Source organism: Vombatus ursinus, unplaced genomic scaffold (assembly GCF_900497805.2).
Source record: "Vombatus ursinus unplaced genomic scaffold, bare-nosed wombat genome assembly UNPS02009770.1, whole genome shotgun sequence".
In the NCBI taxonomy this organism is placed as follows: Eukaryota; Metazoa; Chordata; class Mammalia; order Diprotodontia; family Vombatidae; genus Vombatus; species Vombatus ursinus.
The window spans coordinates 19173031-19198777 of record NW_020949548.1 but is presented as its reverse complement, the minus strand read 5'-3'; the positions used below and the strand labels follow the sequence as shown (position 1 = coordinate 19198777).

General features: G+C 41.5%; 1 protein-coding gene across 1 annotated transcript; it reads left to right on the top strand.

The window, feature by feature from the left end:
* Nucleotides 1-4653: 4653 nt before the first annotated feature.
* SAAL1 (serum amyloid A like 1) lies at nt 4654-25509 on the top strand. The gene is made up of 12 exons (XM_027852664.1): nt 4654-4798; nt 6503-6619; nt 7821-7904; nt 10036-10115; nt 13189-13248; nt 13376-13491; nt 14256-14436; nt 15882-15964; nt 16056-16244; nt 19322-19503; nt 22027-22119; nt 23791-25509. Exons 1-12 carry the CDS (start codon nt 4664-4666, stop codon nt 23881-23883), a joined length of 1413 nt encoding a protein of 470 aa, XP_027708465.1. The 5' UTR covers nt 4654-4663; the 3' UTR covers nt 23884-25509.
* Nucleotides 25510-25747: the final 238 nt, after the last annotated feature.

Genomic DNA, 25747 nt, shown 5'->3' with positions numbered 1-25747 from the left:
TTTATGATATGATCTTTAATATTAAAGTCAAGTATCCATTTGGAATTTATTGTATCACAGGGCATAAAGTGTTGGTCTAAACCAAATTTCTTCCTGACTTTTTCCCAGTTTTCAGAAGTTTTTATAAAATGGGGAGTTCTTTTCTAAGTAATTTATCATTTCCAGTTTATTGAACAGTGGATTATTGAGTCCCCTCACTGATTCCCCTTTTTCTTATCTAATTTATTTTGATTTATGTTGACCTATTTTATTTTTCAATCAATACTAATTATTTTGATGAATATTATTTTATAACATTGAGGACTGGAAGAGCTATTCTATTTTATCTCTACCTTTTGTCATTATTTCCCTTGATATTTCAGATCTTTTGTTTCTTCAAATAAAATTTGTGATTATTTTATTGACATCTGTGAAGTATCCCTTTGGTAATTTGATTGATATTATAGGATTAAAATTATAATTTTACTTTGGTAGTATTGTCATTTTTATTATATTGGCACTGCTCAGCCATTTACACCATTTCCCCCCAGTTATTTAAATTGTTTTTTATTTCTTTAAAATAACACTTTGTAATTGAATCTGCACAAGTATTTTGTGAGCTTTGGTAGGTTGAAAAATTATTTTATGGGTTGTGTAGTTATTTAGGATAAGTTTTCCCTTTTTATTATTGCCTTTTGGATTTTGTTAACATAATATAGAAATGTTGTTGATTTTTGAGGGTCTATTTTGTAGCCTGTGATTTTGGTGAAGCTATTAATTCATCATATTTGCTAATTCCCTAGGATTTTCTAAATAAATCATCATGCCAACAGTATAGGATATTATTTCCTTTGTAATCTATATTTATGCCTTTAATGTCTTTCTCTATCACATTGCTACTGCTATCATTTTAGAACCATATCAAATAATAGCAGGCTGACTTGGCATCCTTGCTTTACTCCTATATGTACTGGGAAATTTCTAGTGAATTCTCATTGTATATGTTATTTGCTTTTCTTTTTAGATAGATACCTTTTAAGATATTAAAAACTGTTCTTCTATGCCTGTGCTTTGTATGATTTTTTTTCTCGTGAGTCAACAGCATAGGTGTACCTAGAGTGTGAGTTAGATATGCTCAGTTACATCGAGGAAGCATTTCGTGATACCACATTCTAATGATTAGGCCTAAGAGTGAATATCTGATCCATGAAGGCAAAGGGCAAGAAACAAAGAGAATGCTTCCCCAAGCTTTTCCAGCACACAGTTCATGCTCTATGGCATACCAAGACTTAAGAGTATGAGATGAGCCAAGAACGCTTATGCCATTTTTGTCTGCATTAATAGATGCATACTGTCCTCCGCAAAATCCTACTCTGTTGCTTCATCATGGCACAGAGGCGACTATCATGTTAGGGGAATGTAAGCTCTGAAAAGTTTTTACTATAATTGAAAGGAGTCTAGTATGGTCCTACCAATAGAACAAATCTCTCTCCTGAAGACCAGCTTTGATAAATTAGGAGAGGCTACTGGCAAAGAAAAGGGTCTAGGGAATTGACTTTATTTTGCTCTCAAAGGTAACAAGAAATATTATTTTGTGGGATATGTGGTCATTTCCTATCATGGCACTCAAGATAAGTTTTTGTCAAAAGACCTCCATGAAAGCAATTATAGTTTATGCACCAACTTCAGTTGCAGATAATGAAGAGGTAAAGGGATTCTAAATAAAACTCAAGAAACCCCTCCATATTTAATCAGTGTACATCCTGCTAATTTACTTCAGTGTGAAGGTGAGACTAAATAAGGATGTTGAGAAATAAGTTCAAAAGCATGGATCAGGAAAGAATGATAGAGACCAAATACTTACAGGCTCCACTGAAGCCTTGGACCATTACATTATGAATACTTTAAGAAAAGAATTGCTAAGTTCTTGAGAACCAAATTATATCCCAAAATGAAATAGATTATGTTTTAATAGACTAGAAAAAGACTTGTTATTGATGTGGGAGTCATCCTTGAATTAGCTATTTGTGTATAGTTAGACCACCAACTTCTTAGAATAAAAATGAATACAATAAAAGTTTAGAAAAAAGATGCACAGTCATAAAAACTATGTGACAGGCAGTTGAAATAACACAATCCTCAGTTATTTGAATAAGTAGTTGATAATGAAAATCGGAGACGGAGAGCAGAAGCAACACAGTTACAATAATTTTGTACGGTTTGATTGAGGTAAATCAATTGTCATATTAAGTATACTGGAAGTACCTAAAAAGCTTCTTAGTCAGCAAATATATGACATTTATCTAGCTAAAAGAGATTTCAGTCAGGGACAAAACTGGTTTAAAATATAAACTTGTTTATAAGACCTTTCAAAGAAGGATGGTGAATGATTATGAGCAGTGGCATCTCATAAAACCAAAGCAATGGAGAATGAAGCCTAGTTAAAGAAAACTAAGCAAACATTCAACTAAGCAAAATCATCCTGGACTGAAATTCAAGGAAGACAACAAACAGAAGGAAAATAAAGAACATCTATAAAGATTTTTTTTATAACAAATTTTTTTTTCCATTAAAGACAATGGTTACCTCATAATCAGGTTTTAACATCACAATCCTGGATGTGCTTTAGAAGAAAGATAGGAAAAGTGCTGTATAGAAACAATTGTGCATGGAAGAGACGGGTGCTAGCGATGACGCTTCATGAAGGTGTTGAGAGACCAATTCACCTGGTATCTGAAGCAGACCGATGAAGTCTGATGTAGGACCTGATCTGATCACTGTTCTCCTGGACTTTCCAGGCTCCAGATCCTGATCTGGCTCTAGACAACACAGTTGCAGCCTTGCCCCTGGGCAGAGCTCTAGTAGATAGCTGCTGGATTCAGCCCTTGTTAGCTAGCTTGAATAGTTCTGATCCTACTCAGTGGTCACAGCAATAGTGAGTGGCCTTCTTCTGGTCCCCAAGTTTGCTTTGCAGTCAGAACAACAATGTTATCTCTACTTCTGAGCTGAGGGATCCTGGTCCACCCTTGTTCCATAGTTCTTACCCTGGTCATTTGCCTGTAGGCTGAATCTGTGACCTTGGCCAGAAAAGTGACTCACCGTCCTGATCTGGTCTGGTGTTCTTATGATACCATTGCTAGATTAGTTGTGTCTGCTTGTCTGGTGGGGCAGGGTGTTAGCTGGGCCACTGCTTCTTCCTATTAGGTCATTACTGGTAGCTGCCGAGGAAGAATTCTTTAGGGGGAATCCCTCAATTTGCCTCAAAGTATGATTGGCTTATGACCTTTGGAGAGGGGCTTGTGTAAATATCAGTCTCCACTTCACTGCACAGCAGCTTTCACAGGTGGGTTTCCCTAGTGACTAGAGAAAAGAGAAGCTAGCCCAGGTGACCCTGTGTTCCAATGAGCTATTTCCCTCCTTTCGAGAAGCCTCTTTCTTACTTGGGTTAGAACATTCTAGCAGACAGGTTTCCTCTTTAGGACTTCAGGCCTACTGCATATTAGACTTTAAATAAGATATATTTAATGCAGCGGTAGAATGTAAGCTCCTTGAAATCAGGAACTCTGAGCGTGTGTGTGTGTGTGTCCTCGGCTCTATTCCACAACTCAATTCTGGCAGGACCTGGCGTCTTACCTTTCCTTGTCCCTCAGTCTCAGAGGGAAAAGTGTCTTTGCCAATATGTGGATACATTTTCTGATACTTTTGTATATAAATGGGCCACTTAAAGTTTGAAAGGGTTACATCTTTACATCTCTGTCATCCCTGTTCCCTGCTCCTTACAACTCACAATTTCATCTAGAAGATTCGGAGGACTTGATTGGGAGGTCACTAAAATATCTTCCCTCCCCACCCCATTATAATTCCACTGTATACCACTGGTGTGGGAGAAACAGCCATGCAGTTATCGTGGAAAATCTTGAACCCACAAAACCCCCAAATCATGTACATACACGGTATCCTATACAGCTGTCTTTTTCTGTGGTCTGTGTAAGGAAATGTTCATGTTTGTTGAGGGTTGTCAAATTAATGTTAATAAAAAAGAAACTTTAAGAAGGAGAGATTATTGGTAACTTTGGAGATAGCAGCTTCAGCGGAGGAATGAGGTGGCAGGTTGTAGCACCCAGAAGAGGGAGGGGAGAGGAGAGAAAGCAAGGGAGACAAGCGCTGTCAGTTTTTTCAAGGAATTTGGCTGAGAGATCTTTCAGAGCTAGTGGAGAATGGTAGGACTCCTGTAGTACAACTCCCCCATTTTACAGATGAAGAAACCAAGCACGAGGGAGGTTAAGTGACTTGCCCTATGTCCAACAGGCAGTATCACAGGTGGACTTGAACCCAAGTTCTTTGAGGCCAGGACCAGTCCACTCTACCACTATCCAAGGTATCTTGGTGTAAACCTCCTGATGTCCAGACCTCTCAATGTCTGTCCCTCGTTGTCTCATTCATTTACTGTGTCCACGTCCCTCGGTGTCTGGATCCCGGGTCTAGTCCACTCGGTGGCTGGCCACATCCCAGCCTCCAGGGCTCCTGGGGCTGCTCCTGCGCAGCTGGCGTGTGGACGCCAGGGGGCGCTGCCGGGGGAGGCCTGGTGGCCGGCGGCGCGGGACCGCCTCTCTCTCCGGCTCACGCGCACGCTCCTCGCCTCCTCTTCTTCCTCCAGCCTGGGTTCCCGCTGCGGCCGCTCGCCATGGACCGAAACCCGTCGCCTCCGTGGAGGGGCCAGGAGGCTGAGGCCGAGTCCGCGGCCGCGAGGGGAGACTCCATCGGGACCACGATTTACAGCAAGCACTGGCTCTTCGGCGTCCTCGGCAGCCTCATCCAGGTACGCCCGCGGCTCCCCGGCAGAGAAACCCGGCTTGGACCCGGACCAACCCCCTCAACGTCTCCTCCCCCCAAACTGTCACTACCCCTCCCCCGAAACCGTCACTACCCCTCCCCCCATCCACGCCCTCCTCTCTCCCCCTCCCCTGACCCATCACAGCCCCCAGACCCCGCCACACCCCCATCTGGAACCCTCCTCCTCCCCCTCCCCAACAGTTCGGGGACCACCCTTCTCCCCACTTAGATCCAAACTCTCTCCTCCCCTGACCCATCACAGCCCACAGGATCTGGACCCACGCCTCCTTTTCACCCTCCATCGCATCCCCAGACCCCGTCCAACCCACCTTCATCCCAGCCCTCCAGGACCCAGGCCCCTATAGAGCTCCCCTAACCCCCACTACCCTCTCCATCCTGTCCCATCCCCCCACCCCCCCATTCCCATTCCCTTCCTCTCCACCATCATTCTTCTCCCCCCCCACCACCTTCTCTCTACCCACCATAGGGACTCACCCCCAACGGCCAGTAGTACCTTCAAGGCCATGCCCCCGGCCCACCCCCTCTGCTGCTCCCGGGATCTCAGCTCTCTCCCCACCTCGAATATCCTTCCCTGTCTCATCCCCGTCAAATCCACTCTGTTTCCCCATTCCCAGGCCCCATCCCCCATTCCCATCCTCTCACATCACCTCCCCTCTGCATCACAGCCCTCTTGATCTGTTCCCTTTCCCTTAGCACAGCTTCCTGGACCCAGATCTTACCTGGACCCTCCTCCTCTCATCACAGTCCTTCTGGACCTGGACCCCCTGCCTTCCAGTCACTGCTCTACTCGACCAGAATTAACTCCTTTCTATCCCACCAGACATGCTCTCTACTTCCAATCACATCCTACCTGTCTGGTCTCAGGAGCCACAGACCCCTTCTACTTCCTTCAACACAAATGCACAGTCAGACTACCCAGGGAAGTTGACCCTGATTATCTCGGCTTCCATGCCATACCTGGAACCCTCTCAGACCAGAAACTCTACCCCCTCTTTTCTTCCCCATAACAGTCATAGCCCACCCACACTCAATTAGACTCTGGACACTTCCTTTAACTCGGGCTACGTTCTCACCTCCGGGGCCCATTTCTTTCTACTCTTTGTTTTATTTCCTCAACCCCAGAACCCCATCACTGGACACCGTGATCCACCCTTCCTTCTTCCAAGTCCATCTCTCCCGTATGTCTCCTCCAACTTCTGCTCCAAGTGTTGTGGCAAAGGGCTCACCTATTCCTCGCACACAGCCCTGTATCTGCCATAGATCTTTGACTCTACCCAAACACCACTAGGACTAAAGACTTTTCCAGATATACTTCCCAAGACCCCTATTCCCTTCAGGTGACTCTGGGTGCATTCCTCTAAACAATGCCAGGCCTTACAGCCACTTCCTCAGCCATCCTTCAGGATCACTCTCCTATTATCTTACTCCCCTCAGGCCCACAGGCTGCCTTAGATATTCCTGGTCTCACCCTGTCCTCTACCCTGTCCATCCCATGTACTGCTAACCCATTCCAATCTCTGCGTCTTCACTAGTTGCACACCCCATGTCCAATCAAAGAAAACTCTTCTCCTTCCGCTACCTTTTCTCTCATGATTACTTATGAATGTTGGAAAATATGAAATGGGGAGTGCTGTTTACCTATTCCTTTTCTTTCTTTACCTTTTTGAAGCTTATTAACCCTGAGAAAACCACGTCTAGAGAAAATGAGGAGGAGGAACAGCACACAGAAGTGGATGAAGAAATGGAGAATGAGCTTTGTAGGGTCTGGGACATGTCGGTGGTTGAGGTATGCTTGTGGGGCACTGTCAGGAAGGAAGCTCTTCCTGAAAACTGCTGGTGAACAGACGTTCCCATGTGTTGTTTCTCACCTTTGGAGACCAGCTTGTTGTATTATCCCTGCTGCTACTGTAAGGAGTGCTGGGGACTGGCTACTGCTAAGTCCACATCATATATTTTCTCTCTGGAGGTGAAGGAGAATGTTGCTATCACTGATTATTGGCTAGATTTATGCTGGTATCTCCTGAAGGTCATTTGCTGAGAACTCATCCATTTGTGGACAGTGACACTCGTATAGGTATAACCCATGACCAGTTTGGTTTGGTTGTTCTCAATGTTTTTTGTACCCAGGCGTCAGAGGGTTAGTAGTTGGGACAGTGCTGGTGTGTGAAGGGTGGAAGAGAAGGAAAGAAGAAGAAGGAAGTATCTCTCTGTATCTCCTTTGAAATGTGAAGATTGCTGTGAATTCATGAGCAAGTTAGATAATTTGCTTCTCTGCCAAAGTAGAAGTAGAAATGAGAAGACTGTACTCTCTCTCTCTCTCTCTCTCTCTCTCTCTCTCTCTCTCCCTATATATATATATATATATATACATATATATATATATATATATATACATTTTTTTTTTTTGGTTAGGCTTTGGGGTTAAATGACTTGCCCAGAGTCACACAGCTAGTAAGTGTCAAGTATCTGAGGCCCTATTTGAACTAAGGTCCTCCTGACTCCAGGACCGGTGCTCTATCCACTGTGCCACCTAGCTGCCCTGATGTACTATATTTTTTAAATGCATGGAGAACATTTGTATTCTGGTAGTATTTTTAGTTAATAGGTGAGAACATGCTTTTTGTTGAGAGTTTCTAAAACTTATTTCCAAAGCTTTGTGAAAATCTGATTGTAATAATGCTTTAATGAAGTTCCCTTTGGATGGCACAGATACAGTGGAGGTAGAAACATTCTGTACCAAAAAAGGAAAAAAAAAATCACCAGTGCAATGGGTTCTGTTTTACAGCGTAGTTTCATTGCCTTGGGAACAATATTACAAAGACTCTGCAGTGTTATTTTTATATCTTACCACTATTTCTAACTTCACTCTTTGTATTTTATCCATAACCTCTAAGACATAAGCTACATATTTAAAAGATGTTAGTTAAAGTGAGGTCTTAAGAGGTCTAGAGAAAGATCTTGGCTCATTAAATATTTTGCCTTTTTAGGATGTAGCTTTATTTCTCTTTGAATTTAATGCCCCAGACATATTTATGGGAGTTTTGGCCAAGACCAAGTGTCCTCGACTAATGGTAAGTGTATAAATATAAGCGGGTCTTTAAAACAGTAATTGATGCCTTTTGTCCTTTGCCTGGAAACAGTGATAGCAGGTACTTCACCTCTCTGCAGTGTTTGGCACTCTTGACCATCCCCATCCCCCTTGAAATTCTCCACTTTCTTCTCATTGTTAGGTTTCCCTTTGAGCCTAAATCTTCCCTAAATCTTCCCCTGCAATATCTGCTGTTCCTAGTTCTGCCCCTCAGGGTCAAGCAGAACTTCTTCTGCCTCATACAACTTCAAATATTTGATGAGAACCATTACTCTCCAGACTAAATAGCTCTAGTTCCTTCACCTGAGCTTCATATGGCATGATATCCAGGCATTTTCATTATCTTGGTTGTCTTTTTTGTAATGTTCTCCAGATTATTAATTGTAATAACCAGAACTAAACACAATAGTCTGTTCATCGTCTAACTAGGGCAGAATCCAGTGGGATGATTGTTTCCTTCATTCTGAGCACTATGCTTCTCATAAGGCAACCTAAGATTGTATTGACTTTTGTAACTACCATGTCACACTATAGGCTCATATTGAGTTTGAAGTCTGCTGCAAATGTCCAGATCTTTTTCACAGGAAGTGCTTTATACTTGACTTGTATACTTTGTATGACAAGTGTACTTCATACTTGAATTCCTCATATGGTACTCGTGCAGGTAATTTTTGATTGCAAATGCAAGACTTAATAGTATTTGCCCTATTAAATGCTGTTAGGGCTGTATCCTAGTATCCCAGTCTGTTGAGATCTTTTAGGATCTTGACTTTGTCATCCAATGTTTTTCCTTCCAGTTCTGCGCCATTTTCAAATTTGATAAGCATGCTAATTGTGCCTTTAAGTCATTGTTAAGAATATTTAATAGGAGAGCACCATGGACAGATCCCTGAATACTACTACTAGAGACTTTCTCCTAGGCTGACCTTGAGCCATTAATGAAATCTTGCTTGGTTCTTATTCTTAACAAATTTGAATCAGTTTTCTATATCTTAGAAATGAGCCATTTATCAGAGAAACTTGCTGTAAACATTTTCCCCCTTTTATCTGCTTCTCTTTTAATTTCATCTGAATTCATTTTGTTTATGCATATACTTCTTAATTTTATGTAATCAAATTTGCCCATTTTACCTCCTATTTTACTTCTCTATCTCTTGTTTGGTTAGGAACTTTTCCCCTTTCCATAGATCTGATTGGAAATTTTTTCTTTATTCCTCTAATTTTTTATATGATGTTACCATTTATATCTGAATCATGTACCTATTTGGAGCTGATCTTGGTATAACATGTGAGATGTTGGTAGTTATTTAGGGTGTGTCAAACTGTTTTCCAGTCTTCTCAACATTTTTTGTTGAATAATGAGTCCTTGCCCCAGTAGCTGGGATCTTTGGGTTCATCTTTTGGCTTCTGTGCTCATTTGCCTACAGACCTCGTGTACCTAATTTGTCCCACTGATAGTCTCTCTATTTCTTACCCATTACCAAATTGTTTTGATGATTATTGCTTTGTAGTGCACTATGAGATATAGTACTTCTGAACCCCTTTCCTTCCCACTTTTTTTCATTAATTCCCTTGATATTCTTAACCTTTTTTCCTCCAGATGAGTTTTATTTTTTCTAGTTCAGTTAGGTATACTAATATTTTTATTCTGCATTTTTGTACTTGGTTAAATAATAATTTTTATTAATCTACCACGATTTATTGAGTTTGTTTTTTTGCCTTAACTATTCTGCCAACTCCTTGAGGTCAGAATCCTTGTCATCTATGTTTTTCCATGTCTCTCCATAATTTTTAACTGTACAAGGGCACATGGCAGGACCTAGATAAATAACCAATCTGCTCTCGTTATAGGGAATACTTTCCCCATCAATTCTGCCTTGTAGGAAATCCATGTATATAATCTATAATATCACTCACACAAAAGCAGCAATATGATATGGTTGAGAAGAGTGGTGCTGGTAAAAAATAATTAAAATACCTATTTTGGAGCATAAAAAGCACAGTCATTATTTTTTCTTACAGTAATTTTGTACAATTTTTTTTAATGTTTAATCATTTTAAAAAAATTTTGTATTTACTTTGATTCCATTCTGATACCATGCTTGGTTTGGCAGGAAATTTGCGTGGGAATTTTGGGAAATATGGCCTGTTTCCAGGAGATATGTGTGTCTATCAGTAATGATAAGAATATTGGGTAAGTTTCATTACATAATAATTATTTGGTTTTCATAAGCTTTGTTTTTATTTGATTTATATTTAGCAAAACCTACTAGAGCAGCTTTTCTAAGAAAAGCTAATGCATGGGATTAAGAGTAAAAAGCTGTGAATTATAGTGGCTCCCTTTTTCCATAGTAACTGGTGTTCAATCGCTGCACTAAATTTTTCTTTTTTAATATTTTTTATTTTTGTCAGTTACATGTAAAAACAATTTTTAACGTTCTTTGTAGAGATTTTGGGTTCCAAATTCTCTCCCTTCCTCCCTTGCTCCTTCTCTTCTCTTCCCCTCCCCCCAACTGAGAAGGCAAAGAATTTGGTATAGGTTGTACATGTGTAGTCATGCAAAACATATTTCCATATTAGTCATGTTATAAAAGAAAACATACAAAATAACACAAGAAAAAGAAAGAAAGTAAAAAGTAGTATGCTTCATTCTGCATTCAGGGTCCATCAGTTCTTTCTCTGGAGATGGATAGCATTTTTCATCATAAGTCCTTTGGAATTGTCTAAAGATCATTATATTGCTGAGAATACCTAAGTCATTCACAGTTGATCATCATACGATATTGCTGTTAGTGTGTACAGTGTTCTCTTGGTTCTGCTCACTTCACTTTGCCTCAGTTCATGTAAGTCTTCCCAGGTTTTTCTTAAAGCATCCTGCTTATCATTTCTTATAGCACAATAGTATTCCATCACAATCATATGCCACAACTTGTTCAGCCATTCCTTAATTGAGAAGCATCCCCTAAATTTCCAATTCTTTGCTACCACAGAAAGGGTTGCTATAAATATTTTTGTACATATAGGTCCTTTTCCTTTTCCTTTTTTTTTTTTTAATCTCTCTGGAATGCAAACCTAGTAGGGGTATTGCTGGGAGCAGTAGTGCAGTTTTGAAAAGTTGATACCTCCTGCTTCCTTTCAGTGGAATGGGGGCCTGGGTAGTCCATGGAGGAGTCAGCTATGAAAGGCAGTGGTCAAGTACTGGATCTAGGCTCAGATCAGTGTAGGGAAAGCTGATTAGAGAAGGCTGAGGTCCAGGGTAATCCTTGGGGTTCTGGGAGTCATATAGACTCTCAGGATTCAAAGGGCCCTCAGAAGTTCTAGGTCATAGATGCTATTGGATTGAGAGCTAGAAGGGACCTTTGTAGTCCTTTAGCTTAGCCCACTCATTTTACTGATGAGGAATCCGAGGCCTTTGAGGTAAAGTGATTTACTCAGGGTCCCATAGGTAGTAAATGGCGGAGTTGATGAGGTTTCAGGGTACAGGGGCCCCAAAATACTGAGGTACAGGGTGGAGTTGTCTAGAAAGAATTCATGGACTCAAGCAGTCTTCCAGTCAGATGGCAAAAAATTTATTGTAGGGGCAGCTAGGTGGTGTAGTGGATAGAGCTCTGGTCTTGGAGTCAGGAGGACCTGAGTTCAAATCTGGCCTCAGACACTTGACACTTACTAGCTGTGTGACCCTGGGCAAGTCACTCAACTCTGATTGCCACACCAAAAAGCAAAAAAAAAAAAGTTTCTTGTAATGCTAATATGGTGGGCAGAGCTCCCTAGAGAACTTGAAACCCAACAGGATGCTAAAGCTTATATAGGAAAAGTAGTGGATTGTGTCCTAAGTATGCTAATTAGGTGATAACATACAGCCTTAGTCCCAGGCATCATTCATTACTAGAAACCAGAGTGGGGCAGGGAAGGGAGTTCCTAAGGGGCGTATTTTTAGTCTGTTATGTCTATGACAAGATAGCTTTGGGAGTTGATGTCTTTACCTTGACCTCTGGATCATATATGATAACTGTGGGAATCAGTACATGATAGTTTTGTTGCTACAAGGTAGTACAAGGGAAATTCTACAGAGGCCAGCTTGTTCTTGTAACAGAGAGAGACAGCGAAATAGTTTATCTCACTGGGCCCACTCATGAGCTATTGCCAGAGATAGGGTCTTTGAGCTGGGGAGAAAACTGTCAGGGATAGTGTTTTGAGGCTAGGGAGAAATATGATCTTGGAGTTGGGGTCCAAGTACAAGCACCCCATCAGAGTCGGATTCAAACCCAGGTCCTTTTAACTCCAATTCCAACTCTTTCCATTGTACCACACTACTGGGCTGATCTAACCCTGACCTAAACAGGAATCTATAATATCCCTGACAAGAAATTACTCAGCTTCCACATAAAAGTCTCTAGGATCAGGAAACCCACAATCTTTTTTTTTTTTTTATTTTTGGCTAGGCAGTCAGGTTTAAGTGACTTGCCCAGGGTCACACAGCTAGTAAGTATCAAGTGTCTGAGGCCAGATTTGAACTCAAGTCCTCTGGTCCTGGAGAGCTGATTCCAGGGCCAGTGCTCTATCCACTGCACCACCTCCCTGCTCCCAAACCCACTGTCTTCTGAGGTGGATCTTTATACTTTTGGATAGCTTGGTGATTAGACAGCTTCTCCTTATTTTTGAGCCAAAATTGGCATCTCTTGCAGCACCTTTTGAAGCTAAGCAAAACAAGTCTAATAAGACTTCTATATATATGAAGGGCTTTAGGCTCCTAGTCAAGCAAGTTTGTATCCTAGGATTGGGGTCTTCTTGGTCTTTTATGTAGCTAGTTTGAAGGTTTCAAGATCTTTTCTTCTTCTTAGAGTTACCTGGTATAGTCCCTTATAATTATCCTCTTTTTCCGAATTCTTAGAATATAAGATATTGATAGGTTTGTAATTTCAGAAACAGACCTTTCACTGGGTTATTTTTGTTAAACAAAAAATGCCCGTCATTTGTTCAAGCATTTATTAAGTACCTACTATATGCCATGTGCTCTGCTAGTTGGAGATACAAAGAAATGCCAAAACAGCCCCTGCTCTTGAGCAATTCCCAGTTGAAAGCTAGAAAACATGCAAACTAGTATATACAAAGAAGATACATACAGGATAAATAGGAGATAATCAACAGAGGAAAGGCACTAATATTAAGGGGGATTAGGAAATGAAAATGAAACATTTTACTCAACTGATGTTTTAATGAGAAGAAAGTATATAAGAATGTGTGAATTGATTTCTCTTGCCTTGTAGACAGACATTGTTGCACTGCTTGTATGATTTGGATCCTCCTACTCTGCTGGAAATAAGCAGGTGTGTCATTTTCTTTGTACCCAGTCCAATTATTTCATCTGCAATGTAGAGGTTCATTTTTCATGAGAAAACTTGAATTGCATTCACTCTATTTTAATTAGATATTGTGTTCATGTTTCTCGTATAGGTTATTGCTAACATGCCTTTCCCAGCCACAAGTTGCTGATATTTGGGTTCAAAGGATACGGGAAAATCCAGCTGTCTATGACAGCATTTGTTTCATCATGTCAAGCTCAACCAATGGTAGGGTTTTTAGGGCATCTTTAATGGTTAAGGAATTATTCCTGAAGCTCAGAGAAAAATATGCCTTGATCACAAGAAGAAGTTAAAAAAAATCACTCAGCTCAAGGTAGCAGTAGACATTAGACTGATGATTTCATTAGGATAGAGGACTTGCAGATGAGGAACCTCACTTCACTAGTGGGCGGAGTGGGATCTTCTCTGCAACTTACAGAGTTGGACCAGAGCAGTGGTGTTAAATTCAAGCAAAAAGGGAGCCACCAAATCGTACAGAGGGATCCCAGCAAGCTGCAGATGGACTTAGAAAACCACGTGTTAACATGTCTATGTTATATATATTTTTATTTATTTTGTTAAATATTTTCCAATTACATTTTGATCTGGTTCCTGGCACTGGGAAGTGGACCTCGTGTTTGATACCTCTGGCTTAGAGCATTAGGGTTATGTGACTTGGCTAGGATCACACAGCCAGCATGTGTCAGAGGCGGGACTTGAATTGAGAGCTCCCTGGCTCTGAGATGAGCTCTCTGGCCCTCTCCGTGTTGCTCGTAAGGTTCCTTAAAGGTAAATTATTCTCTTTGTGCCCCAGGACAGTGATAAAGTCCCCTTTAAGAAAGAAATAAACATGGGAGGGAAAAAGTCCCTCAGAATATTGGTACCCGTGTAGGAGTTTGACTTTTGTGTGGTGATTTGCCTTAGGAATTTTCATTAACTTGGCTAATTTCAAGATTTTCTCTTCAGTTTCATGGGTATTTTCTTCTTTGCAGTTGACTTGCTGGTGAAAGTGGGTGAAGTGGTTGACAAGCTCTTTGACTTAGATGAGAAGCTAATGGTGGAGTGGATTAAAAATGGCACTGCTCAGGGCCCGCACCAGTCCTCTGGGGATTCTGAAGAGCAAGCACCACTAAAGATTGTCCCCTGTGTACTTGAAGCTGCTAAACAGATCCGGTAGGATTATACAGAGTAGCGTAACCCTGGTCTTCCCCGGGAACCTTCTTTACCTGAGGGATTTGGGAGGCCTTGGACCAGTACATGGCCACATAGCTCCTACGGGGCCCACAGAAGAATCTCTGTAGGCCCCTGTGTCCATTTAGGGTGGCATGGGCTCTGCATCCCCCTCCCACAGGGCAGGGTTGTAGTGTAGTGCCATAGTGTGCTGCCTCCACCACTGCGCATCCTCACCTATTGTGGAGGGTCCTGGCCTTTTTTCTCTGTGGATGAGGCCTCAGTTGATTGAACCACTGTCTTCTAAGTGATCTAGGCTTCAAGTTTTCCTTCCCTCTCACCTCCCACATTACCTAGTTGTATTGATTCTATTTATACAATATAGCTCACTTCCATCTCCTCCACTTACCTGAATACCACCACAGTTCTAGGCCCTCATCTCTTGTCATCTGAACCATTATGATAACCTTCTTACTCATCTTCCTTCAGTTCTTTCTGTCTCCAATCCACTTTTCACATAGCAGCCAAAATAACCTTCCTAATACATAGATCTTATTATTACGTGACTCTCCTGCTAAAAACCTTTGTCGTTCTTTAACACCCATTGGACAAAGTATACATTTCTTAACTCTTTCTGCCCTAACACTATTACCGTTCATTCATTCTAGCCATAGGGACCATTAGCTGTCCCCAAAGTCATTCTGTCTCTATTTATTAGCGCAGGCCATCCCTGTGCCTGGAACATATTCTCCACTCCTTTCTTCCTATTGAAAGTATTGTCTTCCATCAAGGCTCAGCTGACATGCTGCCTCTAACAGGAAATCTCCCTGATCTACCTAGCTAAAAGTAATAATAATAAAAATAAAAATGATCTCTCCTTTCTTAAATTTTCTTGACATACTTTCTTGACCTCACTTACCTCCTTCCATCATATTTCATGTTGTACTTTCCTTGAATGTAAGCTTCTTCAGGGCAGGGGCTGGCTCATTTTCTGCCTTTGTGTTTCTAATACCTAACACAATGCTCTGCATGTAAAAAGTAGTTAGTAAAGGTTGGCTGAGTTGTTGGAAGATCACCTTAGTCTCTCTAAAAAGATCTTTTTCCTTAGTGGATGGAGATCTAAGAGGAGACTGAGTTGGTTGGAATCCAGACATTGCTGATGCTGATGGGGCTTCCTTTTTAGCTTTTACCATTGAGGAGAGGAGGCAACCAAGATGAAACAAACACCGTTACTGCTGTGCCTTGCTGGCAGGCTCTAGAAATCCGTCTTTGAAGGGTGGCGGGACAAAATTCTGTTGGTTCAAGGAAAGTTTCTTTGTGAGTTTTCCTGCAGGAGGGTTTGGTTCTGGGCTTGGAAATATTTTGTTTCCTAGGTTCTGCCTGTTGGGTAATTATCTTTCTTTCTGCCTGGAAGTCATTGAGTCAGTGTTTTTGTCATTTGCCTACAGTTTTGATAACCCAGTAGGACTGGAAGTTTATATGCACATCTTACAACTACTTACTACTGTGGATGATGGAATTCAAGCAATTGGTAAGCGATTTTATGAAGTATGAGAATGATGATAGCTCATTTTAGTCATTTAATTATTTTCCCTTTCTGAATCAGTGCTTTCTTTATCAAGTTCAGCCTCCTGATGCTGGAAGAGATACTTGGAATTTCCTTTTTGATCTGGCCTGCCACGACTTCTGTCAGCCTGATGATCCACCAATCATACTTCAGGAACAGAAAACAGTGCTGGCTTCTATCTTCTCAGTATTATCTGCTGTGTATGCGTCACAGACTGAACAGCAGTATGTAAAGATGGAAAAAAGCAAGTATCATTTCTACCAGTTGTGAATAATGATGACTCCCTTTTTAACCCTGGTAATTTTCAAAATAGTTTACCTATACACATCCCATGTGTAACCCTTGGAACTGATCAAACTGGGAATAACCTTAGTAGAAATGATAGAGATAGGATTGCATCTACTATGACAAAAATTTGCACAAAGTAAGGATAGGCAGAATTTAATTTTAGCAAATACCATTATGTTTTCTTATTCTGTATAACAAATTTTAGCAAGTAGTTTACATTAACCCGTGTTTTTATTGATCTTGTTACCAAATATTCTGTTACTTGGAAAATCCTGTATGGTGGTCATCCTGCCAGTGTAGAAGTCAGTTTACAGAACGAATACCACATCATTCCTCCACCCCCACCCACCCATTCAGTAAATTCCAGTGACGCCTCTAGGATCAAATATAAAAATCCTCTGACATTCAGAGCTCTTTATAACCAGCCCCCTCCTACGTTTCCCATCTTTTTTACACCTCACTCCCTGACATTAACTCTGTATTCCTGTGCCATTGACCTCCTTGCTGTTCTTCTCTCCAGACTGTCCGTCTCTTAATTCCATCCATTTTTCCTGGCTGTCCTCCATCCACAGAATGCTGTCCCTCTTCTCTGCTTCCTGCCTTCCCTGACTTTCTTCAGGTTTCAGCTACAATCCTGTCTTCTACAAGAAGCCTGTCCTGATCTTCCTTAACGTTATTGCCTTCCCTCTTAGATTATTCCCATTTCATTCTTTTTCTTGTTTGTACGTAGTTGTTTGCATGTTGTATCTCTCATTGGACCACTTGAGAGGAGGGGTTGTTTTTTTGCCTTTTTTTGCATTTGCACTGCTTAGCGCAATGCCTGGCACATGGTAGGTACTTAATAAATGCTTATTGACTGACAACCCTTGCAATAGGAGTTGTTATCCCCGTTTTACAGATGAGGGGACTGAGGCTGAGAGAGGTTAAGTGATTTTCTTGGCCAGCAACTATCCAAGGCAGGATTGAACTCAGGTTGAACATGGTTAAATCTATGGCTAAGTAATATTACTTTGGTATTTGTGGCCCAGCCTCCTGTGGCAGTTTTCTAGGAGAGAGGCGATCAGGGCCTGAACCATGGAGGCAGCTGAAGGGGTGACATACTGGAAATATTGTGGAAGTAGAAACAGCAAGTTTGGGCAACTGATTGGTTATGTGGGTTGAGGGTAAGTGAAGTGTTGAAGATCATACCTCTGACAGAAATAGGGAAGTTTGGAAGTGGGGAAGGCATGGGGGAGAGTTGATAGTGTTAAGAACTCCACAGAGGTAAGGTATAATAAGGACTGAGAAAAGACCATGAGATCTAGCAGGTAAGAAATCACTGGTGATCTGGAGGAGGACAGTTTCTGTTAAGTGTGAAGGTCAGCAGCCAGATTGCAAGGAGTCGAGGAGTGGGAGGGGAGGACGTAGAAGTGGTGCATATAGGTGACCGTCTGTAAGAATTTAATAGTGAAAGGAGCTTGAGGAGATGGTAGGATCAGGGCATTTTTTAAGGATGGAAGAGACTGGTCATGCATGGAGGAGTTGGGGAAGGAGCCAGCAGATAAAGAGAAATGAATGATGATAGAAAGAGGGGTCGGTCAGGAAGGAGGCAGGCTGTTGGAGTGGATGGGATCAGGAGTACAAGCGGAGAGGAGATTGGCCTTGTCCAGAAGGGCCAACTGTTCTTCAGAGACCGAAGTAAAGGAGAGGATAGGACATGATGAAGAGGGGATTTGATGTATAGAGTAGGGGAAAAGAGAAAGTGCTCAGTGAATGACCTTTTTTGTCAGTATAGTTGGAGGCTGAGAGGAAGAGGGAGGAATTTTGGAATAGCTGCAGTGGAGATTTGTATAGAGAATCAATAGGAGAGGAATAAAAAGATTGTCGTGCAGCAGTGAGGGTCCACTAGAGATTAGATAATAACTTGGTAATGATTCCATTTGACAGTCCATTTGACAGTTGTGTGACTCTTTGTAATGGTGTTCAGCAGCATGTGAATAGGCGTGGAGAAGGTAGATGGTGGAGACAAGGGGGGCAAGGAATCTGAGGGAATAGGATAGTGTGTAGTTGAACTGGTCGACCCTAAGGTCAAGGCCGTGAAGGGAGGAAAGCAAAGCCAGAGCCACGGGAATGGATTGAGGGAAGAGGGTGGGGGGATGGACATGATTAAGATGAAGAATAGGTTTCGGAGGAGAGAGGCAGTGGGAGAGATTGGATGGGTTAGAAGCTTGTGACTTGACAGTAATTTTAGAGTTCTGGATCATAGAGATAAAATAGTTATGGGTAATGCTGAAAACAATTGTATGACTGATCAGTCAGTCAACTGGTATTTATTAACTGTGCTAAGCACTGGGAAAAATGGCAACAGACAGCCTACAGACAACTATGTACAAATACTTCATCCTCAGGGTTCCTGAAGTAGACGTATTACCAATGAAGAATTGTTCAGGACAAGTAGTGAAAAAGACGTCATCAGAGAGATATACGACTGGGAGGGAGGTGGGCCAGTTCTATAACGAAAGTGAAGGATCGCTGATGAGCAGCTCATATGCTCAGGAGGTAGTCTACCAATTTCAAGAGCTTTAGAGGAAAGGGTGCCTGCATGTTGACTGGACCCTTGCAGAGGATTTACAGAAGGAGACGGGCTAGCAGCACAGAGGATGAGATGACTTGTATAGGTTGCATTCATTACCTTTGGGAGAAGATCCCACATCAGTGACATCCTACACATCTGTTAACATTGAAAAATGTTAGGTGCCTACTAGCTTGAATTAATGTGGAAAGACTGGACAGTGCAGGACAAGATCAGGAATATCCATTGGCTAGGATGTAGAATTCATGAAGGAGAGGCTTTTGACTTTTTCGTATTTTGAATGTAAACTCTTACTTTTCTTTTGTCATATTTATAGTCTTAATTTAGAGCTGACATTTGTAGAACACAGTAGATGTGTTTGATTTGATCAGATCCCTTAAAAATCTTATTATTTTTATGATCGCAGAAATACTCAATACCTTTCTGACTTTGTATTTCTTCATTTATTGGTTGTACAATAGATCTGCCTCTGATTGGCGGCTTGATTTGGGTCTTGCACAACATGGAGGACTGTGAGAAAAGATCAGTGAACTTAGCAGAAGAAACTGCAAAGTCTGGTGTAACTGAGGAGGATTTCCACTTGAAAGTTTTGAAGGATGTCTCTTGCGAATTACTTTCTAATATTTTTCAGGCATTGACAAAGGTACTGAAAAATCCTTTTATATGGACCGTTCAGGTAAGGAAGGGCTAGGCCTAGTTCCTGGGAGGATTGCTACCCTAAGCTTTATAGAGGGTGGGGAGGAGAAGTGAGGGGGAAGACGTTCGGAGCGTGGTGTGACTGCCTAGGTAATGCTTCTGGTGAATGAGTTGGGGTGTTTAGTGCACATGTTTTAGGAGCTGGCAGTAGTACAGGGAAGTTGTCTGAAGGATGTCTTTATCTTTATCTGAAAATAGTGAACTTAGGTTCCAGTGAGAAGCAGTGGGGTAGGGTGGCTACAGGGCCACCCTGAGCCCTTGAAGGAAGGCTGGATTCTATGAGCCTTGCATCTGACACCTATTAGTCACATGACCATAGGCACCAATCATTGAACCTCTGCCCCAGGCACCGAGAGTTCTGGCTTCCATTTATAAGGGGAGTTTTCACATCTGGGATTTCCTTCTATCTGTGAAATCACAGATCAACTGCCCCCCCTCCAAAAATATTCCAGTGGTGGGTTTAGGTTTATTTATCATAGAATATTAGTGATTGAGTTTCCTACCCTATCCCTTCTGTGATGCAAATTTCAATGAATTTGGGGTGCTCACTACCTAACAACATAGCCCATTCTAAACTTGAACAACTAAAGCTTCATTAGACAGTTAATCTGTATTGTGCTAAAATCTGCCTCCTGGAAACTTCCATCCTTTGGTTCTTGTTCTGCCCCTTGAAACTACATGGACTAAATTAGATCCCTCTTCCATGTGTTAGTTCTACAAATATTTGAAAACATCCATTCTGCCCCCTTTGTCTTCTCTTTTTCAGAGAAGATCCTTTCAAAGTTGTCATTAAGCATGATTTCCCGACTCTTTTATGATCCTGGTCACCTTCTTCTGGATGTGCTTTTCTTTAATTGATTACTAGTTTGTTTTTCTTTTTTCTTTTTTTAATTTTTAGGCAATTGGGGTTAAGTGACTTGCCCAGGGTCACACAGCTAGTAAGTGTCAAGTGTTTGGTCTGAGGCTGGATTTGAGCTCAGGTCCTTCTGACTTCAGGGCCAGTGCTCTATCCACTGTGCCACGTAGCTGCCCCAATAGTTTGTTTTTCTAAAATCTAAGGTGATAATCGTAATAAATGTTTTCTTCTTAGCACCCCAGTGAGGTGGGTTGTGCCAGTCTTCTTTCCATTTTACAGATGATGAACGTTGAGACTCAGAATGGACTGGCCCACAGGCACCTGGCTAGTTGCCAAGACTCAAAGGAGGGCTTCTGCCCTGCACCACAGTCTAGCCCTCTTTCTGTCACCTCACACTAGTTCTCTCAGGGAGGTGTGGCTTCACAGATCTTCCTTCTGTGAAGCTTAAGAACACAGGGCCACCTTCTCCCAGGGTTACTGCTAAGTCTACTTTACTAATCAGTTTTTCCTCATTTGTCAGAATTGAGTTTACCTTATCAGTTTCCCTCCATGTTTCCTTTACCTTCTGAGAGCCAAAGCTGTCAGCAAGGCAATTTATTAATTTCTGGGTTGCTTTGTTTTTAGCAGAATGAGAGTTCTAGTAGATGTCTGAATAGCTGAAGTCCCCTTTCTTTACAGTATCTTTCCTGTATGTCGGTTTTGTGTTTTCCATTAGGAAAGCAGAATCTATAACCTCTGTCTGATTAGCATCTATAACATATTTTTACAGGATCACTTCTGTTTCTCTTTTTATCTTCACCAAATGTTCCCCCACCATATTAATACTCCTTTTGCATATGCATACAAGCTTTTTTGATATGTTCCCCTCACCTCAATCTTGAATCCTTCCCATCAAGTGACATCTTTAGAACTGTATTTATTTCCTTATTCTAACATTTCATGTTCATTTTGTTCATTACTTACACTGTGCATCTGAGGCCAAGAGTATTTTTCTGACCTCTTGTTATTTTTTCTTAAAAATTACTGGGCATCTCCTGCACTATTTTCCCATTTTCTATGCCATTGATATTGTCCTCCATAATGTCCAGTTTTTAGTTTTAGCTGGATATCTTCCTTATCCTCAGATTTAACTTTAAGCTCGCTCAGGTTACTGAGTTTCCTGCTCATTGTTTTCTTACCAGCCATTGTGAGGTGCAGACTGTTCTTTACCAGGAACCCATCCTTCTGGTGTTTCAAACAGTAGCCCAGAAAAACCTCCTGTTCTTCCATCCCATCTAGATGAATGGTTGTTGCACTTCCCATATCCTCCCGTCTTTTCCAAAGTTATAACTTTTGAGGAGAGGAAGAGCTGAAGCCTTCATCTCTGCCTCCAGATCATTCAGTTTTTTACAAAGGATGTCAGGGGATATTCAGTCCCTACTGAGACATGAGGAAGATTCCAGCAGTATCAGCAATAGCATCGAGGCATCATCCCAGCTCTCTCAGGAAGACACTTGAGGCGAGAGGAAAGGAGAAGCATAACAAGGATGACCAGATCAAGCTTTGGATGTCTTCCTCTGCTGATTTTGTAGCTTTTTTACCTATATATATATATATATATTTTTTTTTTTGCAGGAAAATATCATTCAGGCTCTAAAGGAGGACTATCTAAACAAGCAGACGTGTTCCTGTGCATTTAAAAACCTTCTTCCCATGTACCGCTCAGTGGTGAGTGTGTGGGGAGCCCTTGGATTCCCACGGAATACAGTGTTGCAGTCACATGTGGATTTGTGGGTCTTGTTGTTGTTTAGTCGATTAATTGTGTCCGACTCTTCTTGACCCCATTAGGGTTTTTCTTGGCAAAGATACTGGAATGGTTTGCCATTTCCTTCTCCAGCTGGTGTAGTTGGCAGGTTTTGAACTCAGGAAGATGAGTCTTCCTGACTCTAAGCCCGGATTTCTAACCACTGTGCTACCTAGTTGTTTATAGGTCTTAGCTTTGGGGATAACCAAAGTGTACTTTGAGACACAAACCTATCTTCAGAGCTGCCTGTTCCGTATCTGCAGTTAGAGTTTAAATTCCTCATTCCAAAAAACACTAATTAAGAAGCTATTGTGAGCAGAGAATTATGTTAGGCACTGGGGGAAAATACGAAGTTTAGAAAAGACACACTTCCTGACTTCAAGGAATGTACTGTTTAATGGAGAATAATACTCAAAGATAGGTAGATATAATATACACTATTCTGTGATAATTGTATTAGAGAGTTGGTTCTAAAACAAAATATCATGTGGGTAGGGTATCGGGGGAAGGAGGCTCATTACTAAGCAGGAGGATCAGGGGAGACTTCCTGAAGTAGGCAGTACTTGGGTTGGATGTTTATAGAAGTGTAGGAATTTGACAAAGTGAGGGAAGGGAGGCATTTCAGCTATAGGGCCCAAGCTGAGCAGAGGCATAGAGGCCCAGGAAAACAGCCTGTGTTTGGGGAGTGGGGAGTTATCCAGTTTGGGGTGAGCATAGCTCCATGGAAAGGAGTTTTTTGAGATAAGTCCTTGAATACCAGATAGAGGACTGTGGACTTCACTTGGAAGGCAGTAAGAAGCCACAGCTAAGACTGTTAAGCAGAAGACTGCTGTGATCAGAACTAGGGATAAGAAAGATTGTTCTGGTAGCAATATGGAGGCAAGATTAGAGGTGGGAGAGAGGAGTAGTAGGGAGACTTCTCAGGTGAATAGAGCAGTCATCTGGGCTGGTGGTGTCAGTGCCCAGTGTTAAAGAGGGGGCAGTGGGACTGGTCAAAAGGGGACAGAAATGAAGGATGTTTTGAAAGGGCAATCTGTAGGCGTTGGGAGAGGACAGGGTCAGATGACACTCAGGCCCCAGTGCCAGCATACAAGCACTTCTGTTTTGAGGGCCCTCCTTTATTCCCTCAACTACATGCTAAGTCTTGAGACATTTAACCTCCACTGATTTACACTTATTTTCTAAGCTGATATTGTAACTGCCTAGAACTCTCCCCTCACCTCCATTTTCAGCTTATTCTATATATGAAGTAGACAATATAAAGAGGCAAGCAAGATTCTTACACAGTGGCATCCAGTAGGATTTTCCTCAACAGTTTCATCATCAATCAAGGGTCATCTAAACATGGAGGGTGGTGGTAATACCAGAACTTGGATTTTGTATATTGGGGTAGAGGCATATTGGAGGATGTTAGTCATGGGAGTAAATGGAAGGGGAAAGTCCACTTACCTGATGATATCCTGGGAAGGAGGAACTAGGAGTTATTGACATTAAGGGGCAACTGCAGCGTGTGGAGCATGGAATTGCCCTCTGTGTAAGACGTTAATTCACAATGAGGGCAGACCTGTGTAATGGAGTGTTTTCTCTGACTGTAGGTGGAAGGCTTCCTTAACGTCCTGCATGAAGCTGACAAGGCTCTTGTGGATGATCTGAAGAAGGATTTCCCAAGTTTGAAGGCACAGAACTAAAACTAGAACAGAACAACCCTTACTTAAGGAAAAGACTTTCCTTCCCTGGCTAAAGAATATGACAGGTTCCAGCCTCCAGTAAACTTTGCCTTCCTAATGGAACTTATAAGGGACAGCTGAGGCAGATGGCTTGTGGAGGAGTGGTAGAGAACCCCCACGAGCTGTGACTGCCCTACTCCCCTCCTCTTTGTGTGTTGTGATCAGGAGTATAAACCTGCTATTGGCTGTGGTGGTTTGTCAGCTTCAGTGGAAGTAAATCATGCTAGTATTTAGGGTGTCAACAGGGAATGCTTGCCTGAACATGAATTTTGTGCCAGTATTTCATATGCAAGTAGGTGTTAGACCTTAAAATCCATTTAAAAAGGATTTATTTATGGTAATTATGACAATTATCACGGTCTTTAAATACCTGAAAAGAGGAGGTAAAACCCATTAGAGTTTGATGTTAGACTGGGTTTGTTAACAGGGCCAACATTTAACAGTATTGTGCAAGTAGAAATGCCGCCATGCCTGTGTGAGCACAGTTACATCTGGAAATCCCCCTTTACAACTTAATTCCGGTGGCAGTTCATAAAATAATTGGTTTCAAATCACTGAGTTGTTTTGAGCAACAGTGGATTCCTTTTATCTCCCCTGATTGAGGTACAGTGTAGCTGCTTGTCAGATTTTGGCCATGGTCCCAGTGTTATTTGTCCTCTGGACTGGAATGTCAGAATTCTTCTATCTTTGGCTTCTGTCATTTCCACAAATTTAAATGGAGAACCAACAGACATGTTTGGGTTTTGTTCATTATAGACTCCAAAGCCACACCCAGCAGACTTTGGTGGTGTTTTCCCTATTCATGCCATGACATTTTGGCCTACAAATGCTAATTTAGATCATATTTTCCCTTTTGTGGCAGAGCTTTCCCACCCAGAAAATTAAAAAATGTTCAAGTTAGCTATATGCAAGTATACAGTTAGTTTCTCTAGTGTTGAAATGAGATTTTATACATTCTTTTGCATGGTTTCTGGATCCCTCTACTTTTCACATGTGTATAGAAAATTACACATGCTAGCAACTGAAGCCATAACCTGTAGATTTTTTTGTATTTTTGTTCATGAAACATGTACATTGTTCATTTTGGTGCTGACTTTAGTTTAGGCAGAGCAATGGCTGAAATAACCCCACACAGTCAGAGAAAATAAGCCATGCCTCCCAAGCAAATACATGGACAGATTGTACATTTCAGGCTGGTGCTGGAAATTCTCCTGTTAGGCATTAATCTTTTTACCTGTAGCCCATTAAAATATTCCTTGGAAGGGTAATGCTTACCAGGCCTTACTGCAAATGAATTTCAGATCCTATCATGACAACAAGTTTTGGGGTGCAGAACTTTTAACATGAACACTGAGAACCTAGGGGGATGAGGACCCCCCCCCCCGATGGTTTGGTCCCAAAGGTGGATGGGAGCAGTAAACTACTTCATAGTTTCACTCTGTCTTCACTCAGTTTTCACACTTGTTTTGTACACCATGTTTTTCACTGTTCAAAGGTCAGGTTCTTACATTGCTCTGTATATGTTATATTTTGATATAGTTGAAAACTTTTCTGTAAAACTACCAATTAAAATAAAAATGAAATGAGTATTGTTTCGATTTTGCTTTTCTTAATTCCGAAAAAACCAAAAAGCCCCTAAAACATTTGCAAAAGAAAGGTGAGTGATGCTTGAGTTAATGAAGGAGTGATACACAATTGGAATGTGATCTTGCAGTTTCCATTCCTTGTGTAGTTTTCAGCTGGATTTGACCTCAGCTGTTTCTTGAAATGTGTGTGCCACTTATGTTTCTGATTCCTTTCAATCTTTGTTGTTTGGTGCATCTAC